The 12740-nt window shown below is 43.4% G+C and overlaps 1 protein-coding gene across 8 annotated transcripts in view; it reads right to left on the reverse strand.

The window, feature by feature from the left end:
• PPP1R12B (protein phosphatase 1 regulatory subunit 12B) overlaps positions 1–12740 on the reverse strand; it is a 166739-nt gene that overhangs the window by 12677 nt on the left and 141322 nt on the right. For 7 of the 8 annotated variants that reach the window (XM_043500641.1, XM_038379522.2, XM_038379520.2 and 4 more), the window contains 5 exons: positions 10777–10793; positions 10006–10153; positions 8341–8445; positions 7988–8041; positions 6466–6516 (listed from right to left, as the gene is read on the reverse strand). In XM_043500641.1, coding sequence (XP_043356576.1) covers positions 6466–6516; positions 7988–8041; positions 8341–8445; positions 10006–10153; positions 10777–10793 — 375 coding nt within the window. The remainder of the gene's footprint in view (positions 1–6465; positions 6517–7987; positions 8042–8340; positions 8446–10005; positions 10154–10776; positions 10794–12740) is intronic. The other variant, XM_038379521.2, reaches the window with a different exon arrangement.

Consider the following 12740-nt stretch of genomic DNA (forward strand, 5'->3'; position numbering starts at 1 on the left):
CACATTGAAGTATTAGAAAGGAAGCCTCAGGCACCATTCATTCTGCTACAGGCTAAACCCACTCAAATAGCTGTTTTATTAAGAATGGCAGCGTTCTCTTGTAGGCTGCGTTCCATCTTGCTGTCCTTGAACGCCAAACATGGTAACCCTGGACACAGTACCTGAACTTTCCTTACAAGAGAGTTTGACATCAATGGCTCATTGGCCACAGGGACCGTGGTTTTGAAAGCAGCTCCGGGCAACTAAGAATCTCGAACTCTTCCTCTTCACATGATCTCCTGCCCAAACAAAACAGCTTTGTGTAGTGAAGCGGGGTCTTGTAGTAGAGCTGCGTAGAGGAATCTTAAAAATACAGATTGCAACACATGCTACCTCTACTGTCCTACACTCTCCAGCCTGCAGAGCTATTTCCAACAGCAAAGGGAAGGCTAACCTGTACCTTACAGTCCTCTGATCTGCCTCACTCTCTACCCAAGTACCATCCATCCCCATATGAAGACTAAAGCACGTGCATAGTTTTATCAATGCATCTGCTGCAGACCTACAATTCCATCCTGTGTCCCTCACCACTCTGCCACCCTGAACAGCAGCATCTTCTACTCTGGTGACTGGTCATCTACCAATCGTGCCAAAGTGCATGTGTTCGTGCATCCCCTCCGAGATCACCACTCAATTCTTCTCTCAGCCACCCAAGCTGAATTTGAGCCCCGATCTCAGTCAGTGAAAATTCAGTGCCTCAAGCCAGAGCTCCCAATGAATTAGTCTTTTTTAAATAGAGAAATATATTTCTTCATGATGCCACTCTAAATAGCAGGCATACTAGGAACACAGCATTCTTAATTAACAAAAGAAATGAATGGACCCAGGGCAATATAGAGATGAAAACCTTAAAATGAGAGATTAGTACAGTTATAGCTGCTACAGGGGAGGGAAAAGGCAAGATAAAAGAAAGCATGGAAGACACACAGTAAAAGGAAAAGCAATGAGAGCAACACAGACACTAGCTGAATATCAGCCATTATTCAGAGATGATATTCTTCTTATGCCACGAACGGCAATACACATGCCAAGTTCAAGTGACAGGAAGTGACTGAGGACTTGACAGTTTCCTTTTCCCAGCAGGACCAACCACTAGCCAGTCCAACAGAGGCAAAGCATGTGCTAGATACAAGGCTGTATCGTGGAGATGGGTGCAGGGAAGTTGAGCAGAGACTGAAGCAGTCATGAGAAGAACAATCCTAAATTCAAAAGTGAAAAAAATCTAGGCCCTGATCACATCAGTTTAAAATCTTGTGTTCTTTGAAAATTCAAACAGTCGAATGCTCCTCCGAGTAGATGGGCATATGGTGGGGTGGGTTATGAAGGGAAGCAGCCACTGGAAAGGTAATGCCATTTATGCAGTTTAGTCAATATGGTGGATTAAAAAGGAGGTCTCTATTGACTGGAGCAACAGGTCTTTCCTGAACTGTAAAATGCACTGGCAAACCGGGCAAGAGCTGAAGGACTACACCCAATTTGTATAAAACAGTGTTGACTAGAGTCACCAGAGGGACCACTGCAGTCTGGTACCTGTAGCATCTGAGGGCTGTACCTGTATTAAAGAGAAGGGCAGCTGCACAGGGCATTTGAGATCCCCATGCCATAAACCAGTAGCAAATACCATTAAGATGGAACTGAGGGACAAAGTACTTTATTGAAGAAGTCAGGAACCAGGAGAGCTAACCCTAAAGCCTTGGAAGATAAACATAAGCAGCCGAGGTGAATAGAGGAAAGTGGCTTAATGTAAGTGTTGTCAAACTTAAATTATGTGCTCGTTACAAGTAACAAAACAGCTACTGCTACTTAGTCTGTTTTTACATTCACCAGCACTATTCATTTTATGTAGCACTGAACATTTGATACAAGGGGCCAAATTCATCACTGGTGTCAATGGCAGTGCAAGTTATGTATTTGGTACAAGGAGAAAATTAGTGAGGATTTGCAAAAGGATTTAGCATTCAGCTGATCGGCAAAATGAGTGCAGCTTACACATCAATATGAAAGAACAAACAACGGCCTTAGCACATTGCAATGAACATGTGTAATGGAATTGGAAAGAAATCTCCTCGTGAATCTCAGGGAGGCAATATCCTACACTAGGGAAATGAGTCATAGTCTATCCCTAATTTGTCGAGGCCAAACTGGTCTCTCACTATGAATATTCATGCACCTTTATTAGGCCAGAGCAGTCAGCCTCAAATATGATCTAAATTGACAAATATTGAGTGACTGCTACGTTTATGATACTGCCATCAAAACAGACACCAAGAGAACTGCCGCCCCCTCGTGGTATTTCAGTTAAGCTGCAATGTTTCATTGGAGTTGTGTGGCTGGCAAGAATAGATCAAACATAAAATAGATCTAAGATGTAAAATGAGAGGCATGTATTCAAGAGAAAACATTATATTGATTTAGAGAATGTTCATATTCCAGTACAGATATTGGATCCAAACCTCAGAATGACAGCATCTGAGCACAGCCTGGCCTCAGCAGCACTGCAACCTACAATAATCTGGGGCTGACTACCGTGTGGAGATGCGTGTACACTCCCAGCAAGGTGAAGCACTGCGGGGAAAGCCAGCTTTCCAGTTCTTATACTCAAAGAAAGCCTGGTAATGGCCAAAAAGCCAGGCCCAAAGCCAACAGCAAATACCAGATCCTGAGTGAGACTGCTACAATTGCTCATTGCCTTTCTTGGTACTTGGGCTACAGAATAGCTGTCCAATCCAGCTGTCCATGAACAAAATTTCCAGCATCTTGGGCCTGCATCAGTCAAATGCAATGCATTTGCACTGGTTCTCAGACTTTTCTATTGGTGACCCCTTTCAAACAGCAAGCCTCTGAATGCGACAACACCCCCCCTCATCCCCCACCTTTATAAATTAAAATAAAACAATGTTTTTTTTTTAAATATTTAACACTATTATAAATGCTGGAGGCAAAGCGGGGTTTGGGGGTGGAGGCTGACAGCTCGCAACCCCCACATAACAATCTCACAAGTCCTGAAGAGTCACAGAATATCAGAGTTGGAAGGGACCTCAGGAGGTCATCTAGTCCAACCCCCTGCTCAAAGCAGGACCAAACCGCAATTTTTGCCCCAGCTCCCTAGATGGCCTCCTCAAGGATTGAACTCACAACCCTGGGTTTAACAAGCCAATGCTCAAACCACTGAGCTATCCCTCCCCCCTGTCATGACCTGGAGTCATGACCCCAGTTTGAGAATCCGTGCATTAGAGCATTCAGCTATTTCAAGAGGGTTCAGTGCAAACATCTCTCACCAAATGCTGGGATCCCTCTTCCACTGCCAATATGGGCAGCTTCCATTGATTTCAATGGAAATTTCCTGTATCCTGTTTTAGGAGAATGGAGCAATCTTGGGAGCTTGGGCATTGAATTCAATGCATCATTAATGGTAATTTTCTTTCTGCTTCACTAACCAGGTTCCTGCACCTTCAGTCAGATCAGCACACCTTAGATTTAGTCAGGAAAACATTCTGCACTGCTCTATCACTTCAGCAAGAGCGTGTCTGTGTGCACATTTCTCTTCACGCACTGAAGGTTTCTCAGGATCAGCTATTTTCTTGTTTATGCTATTCCCTGCTTTTTGGTTGCTACCTTAGCATCAGGCTAAGTCCATGAATTGGGGGAGTCAAGTAACTAGTATTCTGAAGCACAAGATGGGGCAGAAAAGCTTTCTACCCGGTATGCCCAAGCACTGTGTGTGATCCTCACAAGCTTCTCTAACCCTACAGAGTCTGCTACAATAGGATTCAAGTCCTCTCTATTCACTCTGGTTGGGATCAGTCTATTGGAGGACACCTGATGCACAGAGCAGGATGAGAGCAAGACAAATACCAAAGGAACAGGGAACTTGGAAATCGGTCAGACATAGATTAACTCAAAACTTGTTATGATTAGTGGAAGGAAACCTGAAAATTACAGGATTAACCCTAGTGCTAATGACCCAAGATGTTGGATTATTGGAACATCTCACATCCCATGCCTCTATGCCCTCTGTGTAAAGGAAAACTAGTGAACTGGCTCAGCTGACACCACTTCAGTTCAGTAGGTAGAGAATATAAAAGACTAGCAAGCAAGGGGAAGATGGGGGTCAGCAGATTCCTCTCTGGTGGCAGTGTTGGGAGTGATACACAAGCACACAGGTAAATGCTTTCGTTTTCATAGTGCCATTCACACATTAGTGATTAAAATGCTTATTCTCTAAAACCTCTCATTCAGCTGATAAGACGGTGTCGATTCTCTCACTTTCAGGAAAGATGCAAGACGATAGTGAGTAGCCTGCTTTTCTAACAGTCCTGAGTGCTCACAAGCATTGCCTCTTAACATTTCTAGCTCAGCAATTTATACCCTCTTAATGAGTGGCTGGCAGCCAAGAAATGCTACAACACAGCAGGGTCTGACAGCATTCTTATGAACTTTCTGCAAGAGTAATAAAGTCAAAACGTAATGGCAGCACAGAGGAGCTGCAGTCAGGGTGAATGTATCTTTGCTCTATTAACTCCAGGTCACTCTGGCTGCTTTCTTCAGGAGGAGCACAGTAAAGTGAGGCTATGAATGGGTAAAAGCAGTCGATGAAAAGTATAAGTGTCAGTCCAGGGGCTCTGGTAGGCCAATCTCAGTAGTTTGTCAGCATCAAATGCACTGAAGCACACAGAACTGACAGGCCATCGATTGGTCTGTTTACTCTGCAGGTTAAGCTGCTTTGTGGTCCACATGCATGATTACCATGAGGAAGATTTACACCTCAGATTGCAAAAACTAAGTGTTCATACAGACAAGCCCACTGTTAGTATGACTGCTGTAAAAATAGGGGAACATGGTTACACTGAGAGTCACATTTTCATGGCTACAAGCAAGAACAATGTCTCTGTGGTGATGAAATGCTCACCATTCTGGTGTTTATATTTAAAATAAATGTATACATGTGAACATCTAGGCCCCACTCCCTCTTCTCCCACCAGCTAGTAAGTGTGAATTTCAAGCTTATTTTCTGCTAATCAAGCTGCTGTTTGAAGGTCCATCGAGGAAGACTCCAGCTGAGCTTTGTTTACCCACAATTAATAATTACATTCCAAGTTCTTCATTCTCCCTGCTCTATTCAAGTTCTTACATGGTAGCAGGATGTCTGCCTCCCTATGTGAGCATGCAATTATATGTGACAGTGTCGTAACATGGCCTTTCTGGGACACTGACATCTCCAGACTGTACCCAGAACCTCACTTTGTAGGACTATCTCTGAGCCCCTGTCTACAACCAGGGAGTTGAGATTCTCTAGTAATTTGAATTTAAGATACAGGAATAGCCAACTGGAGCTTTACTTCAAAGACTCATTGTGCTCAGTAAAAATCTGAAACTCCTTTGAGCAAATGTGAAATTGGAACCATCTCCAGAAAGGCAGGAAATTGCTTTCATCACTGCAATAGGTTAGGGGGGTTCAGCAGCTCTTAACCCTCACGAGGAGAATCCTTCTTTTTGTTTAAGTGATGAAGTGATGAAGCTATGTCCCACCTGGATTGCGTTCAAAGGGAAATGAAGCAGGGGAAGAGAGAACAAAGAGGTGCATTCTATCAATGTCAGCATGAGCGTATTATAGAAGATGATGTAACATTGCAAAACCAGCTTAAAGCCTTCAGTTCACTGGGACAGCACAACATGCTGCCTCCCCCACATCCAGAGCAGTGCCAGCCTGCTCAGTGCTTGCAGGGCTTTCAAGTGAGGATGGCAGTCCTTCCATGCACCTGACTGGCAGGAGAAATTAGAAAGCAAAGGAGCTGTTTGAGTGGGACACTAGCTGCTTTGAGAGGGCACATGCTTCTGAGCATCCCTGTAGATTTCAATGGGGGTAAGAGGGAACAAATATAGGGAAGTCTGACAACAATCTTCTGTTCCAAGATGACTCACTGAGATTTCCTTCCAGGCAGAAGTACAATCATTTTAAGTTTTCCCCTGGCTGCTGTGTGAGACTTCTCAAGGCCAGCATCACCTCCCTGACAAACTCCTTTGCCTTTCCAGTTCACATGAAATGAAACACTGAGGGCTTTACTTTAGCTTGCCTACTACTCCAGGGCATGCAGTATCAGCACACTGAAGCTCACCCAGGAGATCACAGAGGGTCAGTTTCTGAAAGCATTCTGGGAGAAATCACTGTTTTGGGATCAAAGAGCACAGGCTCAGATCCAATGTGAGGTGCAACTGACTGAGTGATCATATATAGCAATTCTAGTATCAGACCATGCTCTGAGAACATGTTCAGTAACTCAAGTCAAGATTGCATAAAGGGACACACACAGAGGGTTACATTGGGCACCTTCTTCCACACAACATACTCCATTCCTGCATGATAACCTCTTCAATCATTAATCCTAAACACAGAAGGGAAAAAGGGGTGAGCAAATTCTTTCATACCTTCATCTCCTCCTCCATTTCAGAAAGTCTCCGCTCCAGGGCTCGTTTCCCCTGTTTAGAAACATTCAAAACACTGATGATCATGCGGCAGATTTGGGGAAGAACTCAATAGTTTTTCTTCGAAGAAAATAGCTTATATTTCTATAGAGACATTCATAGAAAAGTATCCCAAAGCACTTCACAAAAGCAGGAATTACTTCATCTAACAATCAAGCGTAGCCATCAGTGGGGTGGAGTATGGCAGCCGTTAAACTCACATGCAGTGTTACTAAACAGTTTTAAAGACAGGATGTAAGAAAGCTGTATATGATTGAAGTTGCAGGGGGAGTTTGAGGAGGCAGAACTAACCGCCCTCCAGCCAATGAACTGGAATTGAACTAGAACCCAGTTATGCCCCCTTTATGAAACTGCACAATGGGTTCTAGTATCCACAATTGTTCCGGACTTCCTGCTGCAGCACTGGCTTGAGCCCTCTCAGAAGAGGGAAAGAAAGCCATTGACTCAAACACTACCACCACTGCTTGCAGCACCTACATGTCTGCTGAAGAGCCCTCAACTAAGTACTGACCAGGCTCAGCCCTGCTTAACTGGAGAGATCTGATGAGATTTGGGGCTTGGCTACAATTACATTTTAGAGTGCTCTAACGTGCTGGCTCAGGCATGTGAAAAATCACTCCCCCTCCCCGCCCGAGCACAGCAAGTCAGAGCGCTTTAAAGGTGTGGAGGTGGATTACCAGGAGCATGGGGAGAGCTCTCTCCCAGCACTCGCGTGCGACCACACTCGCACTTCAGAGTGCTGTCGCAACAGCGCTTTGAAGTTTCCAGTGTAGACATGCCCTAAGACAGTATAGGCTGCAGGCCAAGAAGAAAGAATGTTTGCTACTGTCCAAACTCAGGATGCTTGAATGTGACCATCTCTGAATGACATAACACTGGTATGTGTTTGCACACAAGTAGCTCAGGTCTTTCACTCCAGGAATTGGATTTAAACCCCATCCTCACAATTAGCAGAAGGCTCCAAAATCTAATTAATCAAACACAGTGTAAATAATGGGATAAAGATATCACTTTAGCCAGGAATGGCAATTTAAATCTTTGATCTGCTGCTGTGAATTTGACTGCTCAGATAGGGGAAGGGAGTGCTCAGAGGCTCATATTTCAAGGCATAAGATACTACCCACTTGACTGGGAAGGGTTGGGTTTTTTGTTGAGATGGTCCTTTGTGTTAGTGAAGACTAGGAGGATGTGGAAGGAATTGCCACACTGAGCCAATAACTCTTCAACACCATGAAAGGTCAATTGTGGTTCTGTAGCATCTTGTGACAAGGTAGACAGTTAAGTTTAACTGTTTTACAGTGAGCAGAAAAGCTTGGGGAGGCAAGATCAGAACTCATGTATTATCACAAGCACTATTCCGTGGAGCAGAAACAAAATGTGCCCATGTTTTTAATTAACATTTTCCTTCCGGAAACCAACAAACACATCAGAGCCATGAGTCAAAGAATGGGACACAAACACATACCCTTTTCTCCATTTCCAGCATACTCGATCGGTCAGAGGTTTTTTCCTGTTTCTGCTATTTCAATTAAAAATAGAAAGTTATTAAAACAGAGTGGCATGCACAGGGACAGCACAAAGGGAATGGCCAGAACCTCCATACCTAAGAAAGCTGTCTTTACAAGGAGCCTAATGTAGTTACCATGAACAATCATACTTTCTTCTTCAATAGCACCTTTCAGAGACTCCAAAGCACTTTACAAGCAAGCACAATTTTATTTTATGGAAACCATACCAGCACCTCCAAATCATAGGTTCAGCCAACACTCCATCCTCCCATCTTCATCTCCCCAGTTCTGGAGCTCCTTTCCTCCTTACCTGAGCTGCTTTTTCCAGTTTTGATTTGATATCAGCCAGCTCCAGCTGGGCTTCCTGCAGTTTGGATTTCAGCTTTTGGTTTTCAGACAGCGCGCCCTCGTAGAGCTGAAACAGGGAGCCAGGTATTTGAATTGCTCTGTGCCTATCATATGAGCCTGCCTAACAGTCACAACTACATGGAAACATGTTGCTCCACAGCTCTGAACACCAGTAGCGGGTTTTAGAGCCATTTCTGCATTGCCACCACTTTCTAAGAATGGCTCAGCTCTTCTGCGCTGATTTTTCCCCCCCAGTCCTAATAAACTGATTCTATAAAAGAAATTAAGAAGGTCCTTTGTGGCTTTTGTAGTTTCTTAAAGTCTCTTTTCTTTGTCTACTGCGTGTGGCATTTTTAAGAATGGCTTGCCTGTCTTAATAATTTAATATTATAAAGAACTCAGAGATTCAATCAACATCACTGAGTTGGCTGACCAGACCTAAACCTATAATTCAGCCGAGAGTGTGTTGCTCTGCTCTTACATGGTTTCACTTCAAGGAAGAAAAATACAGTCAAGAAATTCTACCAGGGAGAAAGATTACCAGCCTCACCAATTCCTGAGTCCATCAGTATTTCCCACCTCTCAGAGAGGCAAGACAAACACCTTTAGACAAACTGTGCTGGAACGTTATAAGTCCTGCACACTGACTGGCTGTTAAGGTGACACTGGTTTCTAATTCAGATGGAGTCCTCTCTCACCATACCACATTATTTAAAAAACTAAACTGAAGTACCTTTTAGGGTTTCACATCCCTGGGGATTAAGATCACCTTAAGCTGTTCACCTTTCAACAGTTGTGACTTGCTATTACCATATTTTATTTCATTTATTTTACACACACACACACACACACACACACACACACACACACTCCTCCCTGTTCTAAGATCAGGTTAAAGAATGATTTCACCCCTTAGCTTTAGTTATTGAAGGATTAAGGCAAGAGTTAAATTAGGTTCTTCCAAAATAGCTATATAAAGTGGTAGCTTAACGCCCACGGACGTACGGACGTATAGTATGCTCCCTTTAGCTCATAATACCAAACAACGTATTTTGGTTTCCCCTGCCGACTAGCATTCAAGGTTTCATCTTGGTGCTAATTCAAAGCAGATGAAGAATGTAATGAAAACCAGTGGTTATAAACACCGAGCAAACATTACCCAGCGATAATGCAAGATAAGGCTTTTCGAAATGCCACTCAGACTGTGTAGCTACTTTTCAGATGCTTTCATTTTTGTCATTTGAGAAATTCCCCTGAAAAGGAACTTTGTAAACTAGCTGCACGTTAACAAATCAAACTACTCTGAGCTGGAGCACTACTTCAGCCTGCTTGCCTCTTTCCTGTGTATTCAATCTTCTCTCGTTCCCTGAGTCCATGGTTCTTTTATATCTTTGAAGGAGTGTGATTCCAACAGACGGTGAAGTCAAGAGAAACAAACCCTGTGATGGCTGGGATAATAAAATAACCCTTTCCTTGCAAGGTAACTTGGTGATTCCTGAAAACTCTCCCTTTTTGATCTTTCCACAGCTCCTCCCAGCAGACCTCAGATTTCTGCAAGAAGGATACAGCTCAATAGGCAGCTCTAAGGGTACACAGGGTAGAAATATTATATATAAAAGAGCCCTACTTTTTTATAGTCCCTGTTAGTCTCCTCCTCTGTTCTACTGCTGAGGGAAGCCAGGCGGTTCTCTCTTCTGGTGTAAGCGCTGGAGCGGCTGGAGGCACGATCACTGTATGAGTCACTGGTGGTAGGGCTTGTACCTGCTGATTCCAACCTAAAAACAAACAAACAAGATCCAACACTAGTAGAGAAGAATAGAGATCAGCCTGGGAACATGACTGGTCAGGACTCAAGCCTTCCAAGAAACATCTCAACACCTACCAGAAGCAGCTCAGAACATTCACTGATATAACATCACTGCTATCATTCTGGAGCTCAGTGCAAAGCTTAAATGAAGTTCACATGAGGAACTCCTGGCCAATGTGGTCACCTACAGCTTGGAAACTCAGAAAATGAGATATTGGCCCCATCCCCGCCAAACAAGGATATACAAGTCAGCGGTTTCTGCCAACCTTTCCCCCAAGGTATGGTTCTGCCTCACTGGCAGAGAGGTTCCCCACCCATTCAAACGGCAGTGAAAAGGATAATTTCTTTCCCCTTGATGAGTCACTGCCTATGTGATTTCTTCCTGGGAGAAGAATGGTTCCAAAACTTGCATGAGACAAGTACTATATCAAGGGAACCCTTTTTGAAATTGATGTAGTCCTGGACCCTGATCCCTGTTTCATCTCCAATAAGCAGGAAATGTACTCATTTAGAGTGCTGTGAATGCAGGAGGCAAGACAAATATACCATTTATACCTATTAATTAGAAAATGTGTATGGTAAAGCTCTTACCTGGAAAGTCTTTCATGCTAAAGGAAGAGGGAAACAAAAGAAAACAGGATTAGCAAGTGAGACAACATTAACACGTCAATTCAAGAATTGCAGCCATAGCACTTAGGAGCTACTTTCCAACTCTGAAAGCAAGCCCCAAGAACACTGCTACAAGCTTTATCCCATTTATCCAAACTGTATTATCTCACGTATCCAAACCACAAATCTCTGATCTTTTCCCATAACTTCTCAATTGCTATGACTTCACTGAAGCCTTTCAGGTTTCAACCTACTGAAAAGGAATGACAAGTACTGAAGACACTGGGCAAAACCCAAGTTTCCAAAATCGTAACACTGTGGGGATAACTGTCAGGGAGGAAAGTGGAGTCGGATAGGAGTGTGTGCGTCTGTCTGTGTCTAATAAAGACTGCAATGAGATTCCTTTACATGGAGGCAGTTCTAACTCCATTGGCTGTATGTTAAACTTCCTCCATCTAGTTCCCATTAGGCCAACCTTAATTCTGACCCTATCAAGACCAATGATGGCTTACGTTTTACATATCCTTAAATGCAAGCCTAAAATATCCATTAGTGAAGACTGCTACTGTGTGCGCAATGCACTCAAAATCTCATTCATGGAAGGAACATTCGCCATGAAACAAATAATTCATTGGTTGTCAGATCTCCCTGAGATTCACACCAAAGGTATGAATGCATGCCTTCTAACCCTGATGGAAGAAGCATCTATTGAGTGAGATAGATAAGAACCGCATGGGAAAGTATGACACAAAGACAACCCTCTCTCCTTCCCCCTGCGTATTTGTGTTAGACTCTGAAAATCTGCAAATTGGCATTGTTTTCATGGCCGAACATCTCACACCTAAAGCAAACTTCCAGCAGAAGGAATGCCCTTTTCAGAAGTTACTCAAGAGTGCTGAGGGGATACAGCAGTACCTGAGCATAGTGAAACTTTGGGGGACCCTGGCTGCAGAGCACTGGACGAGATGGTTTGGAATTTTTGGTGCAGAGTGCATTTCCCTGCGAGTTCAACCAACCTCCAAACCACCCCTGCAGTTCTATTCTTAGCACTGCATCTGCTGCAGCCCACTTGTGCTCTTAAACCAAAGACAATCTGAGCCAACCTATACATAAAATAAATCAGAGTATAGTTTGGCTTGGCACAACAATCTGCTAGAGGTTAGCTGCGGTAAGCCACGCTTGCTAAAAAGAGACTTCTGTGTTGGAACGTTCTCCATTACATACAAGTGTAGAAGTCAAACAGTAGTGGCATAGATGACATAGCATACACCATCACAAGTATGGTCCCAACACATCCTTCCATCATCTCTGTAGCCCTTGTGTGTATTTTATAGACATTTATCTAAATTTTAATTTATATAATCCAATGCCAACTGGATCTCAATTTTGCCTGTTTTGCACCTTGTGTTAGTTTTGCCACCTCTAAAATGGGTGTAAAATGCTACCATATCTCAGTATTAATGCTTTACACCCATTGCACTAGTGCAAGTGACAACACAAAGCAGGAGAGAAGTGGGCCCTGTTTTAATCCCTTTCCCCCACAGTTAATTCTCCTTTGTTGGACTTGAGCTAATCAAATATGCTGTAAAATGTAATGCTAAAAGCCTCACTTGGGTGGATAACTTGCCCATTTTCAAGAGGCGAGATCTGAAGCCTTTAAGGGTGTCATGGGCTAAACCCCAGGATTTAGCTTGAAGTCATCTCTCAAACTAGGGTCGCCAACCCTTTAGGATTGTCCTGGAGTCTACATGAATTAAAGATGAAATTTTAATTAAAGATTATGTCATGAGATCAAATCTCCAGGAATACGTCCAACCAAAAGTGGCAACCCTATCTCAAACTGCTTGATAGTGAAAAGTCCACCTAGGCTTCAAAACTAGGTTTGCAGACTGTTCAGCATTTCTAGCAATGTCTGAAGTCCAGGGAGCTTCTCCATGTTCATGGAG

Source organism: Dermochelys coriacea, chromosome 21 (assembly GCF_009764565.3).
Source record: "Dermochelys coriacea isolate rDerCor1 chromosome 21, rDerCor1.pri.v4, whole genome shotgun sequence".
Classification (NCBI taxonomy): domain Eukaryota; kingdom Metazoa; phylum Chordata; order Testudines; family Dermochelyidae; genus Dermochelys; species Dermochelys coriacea.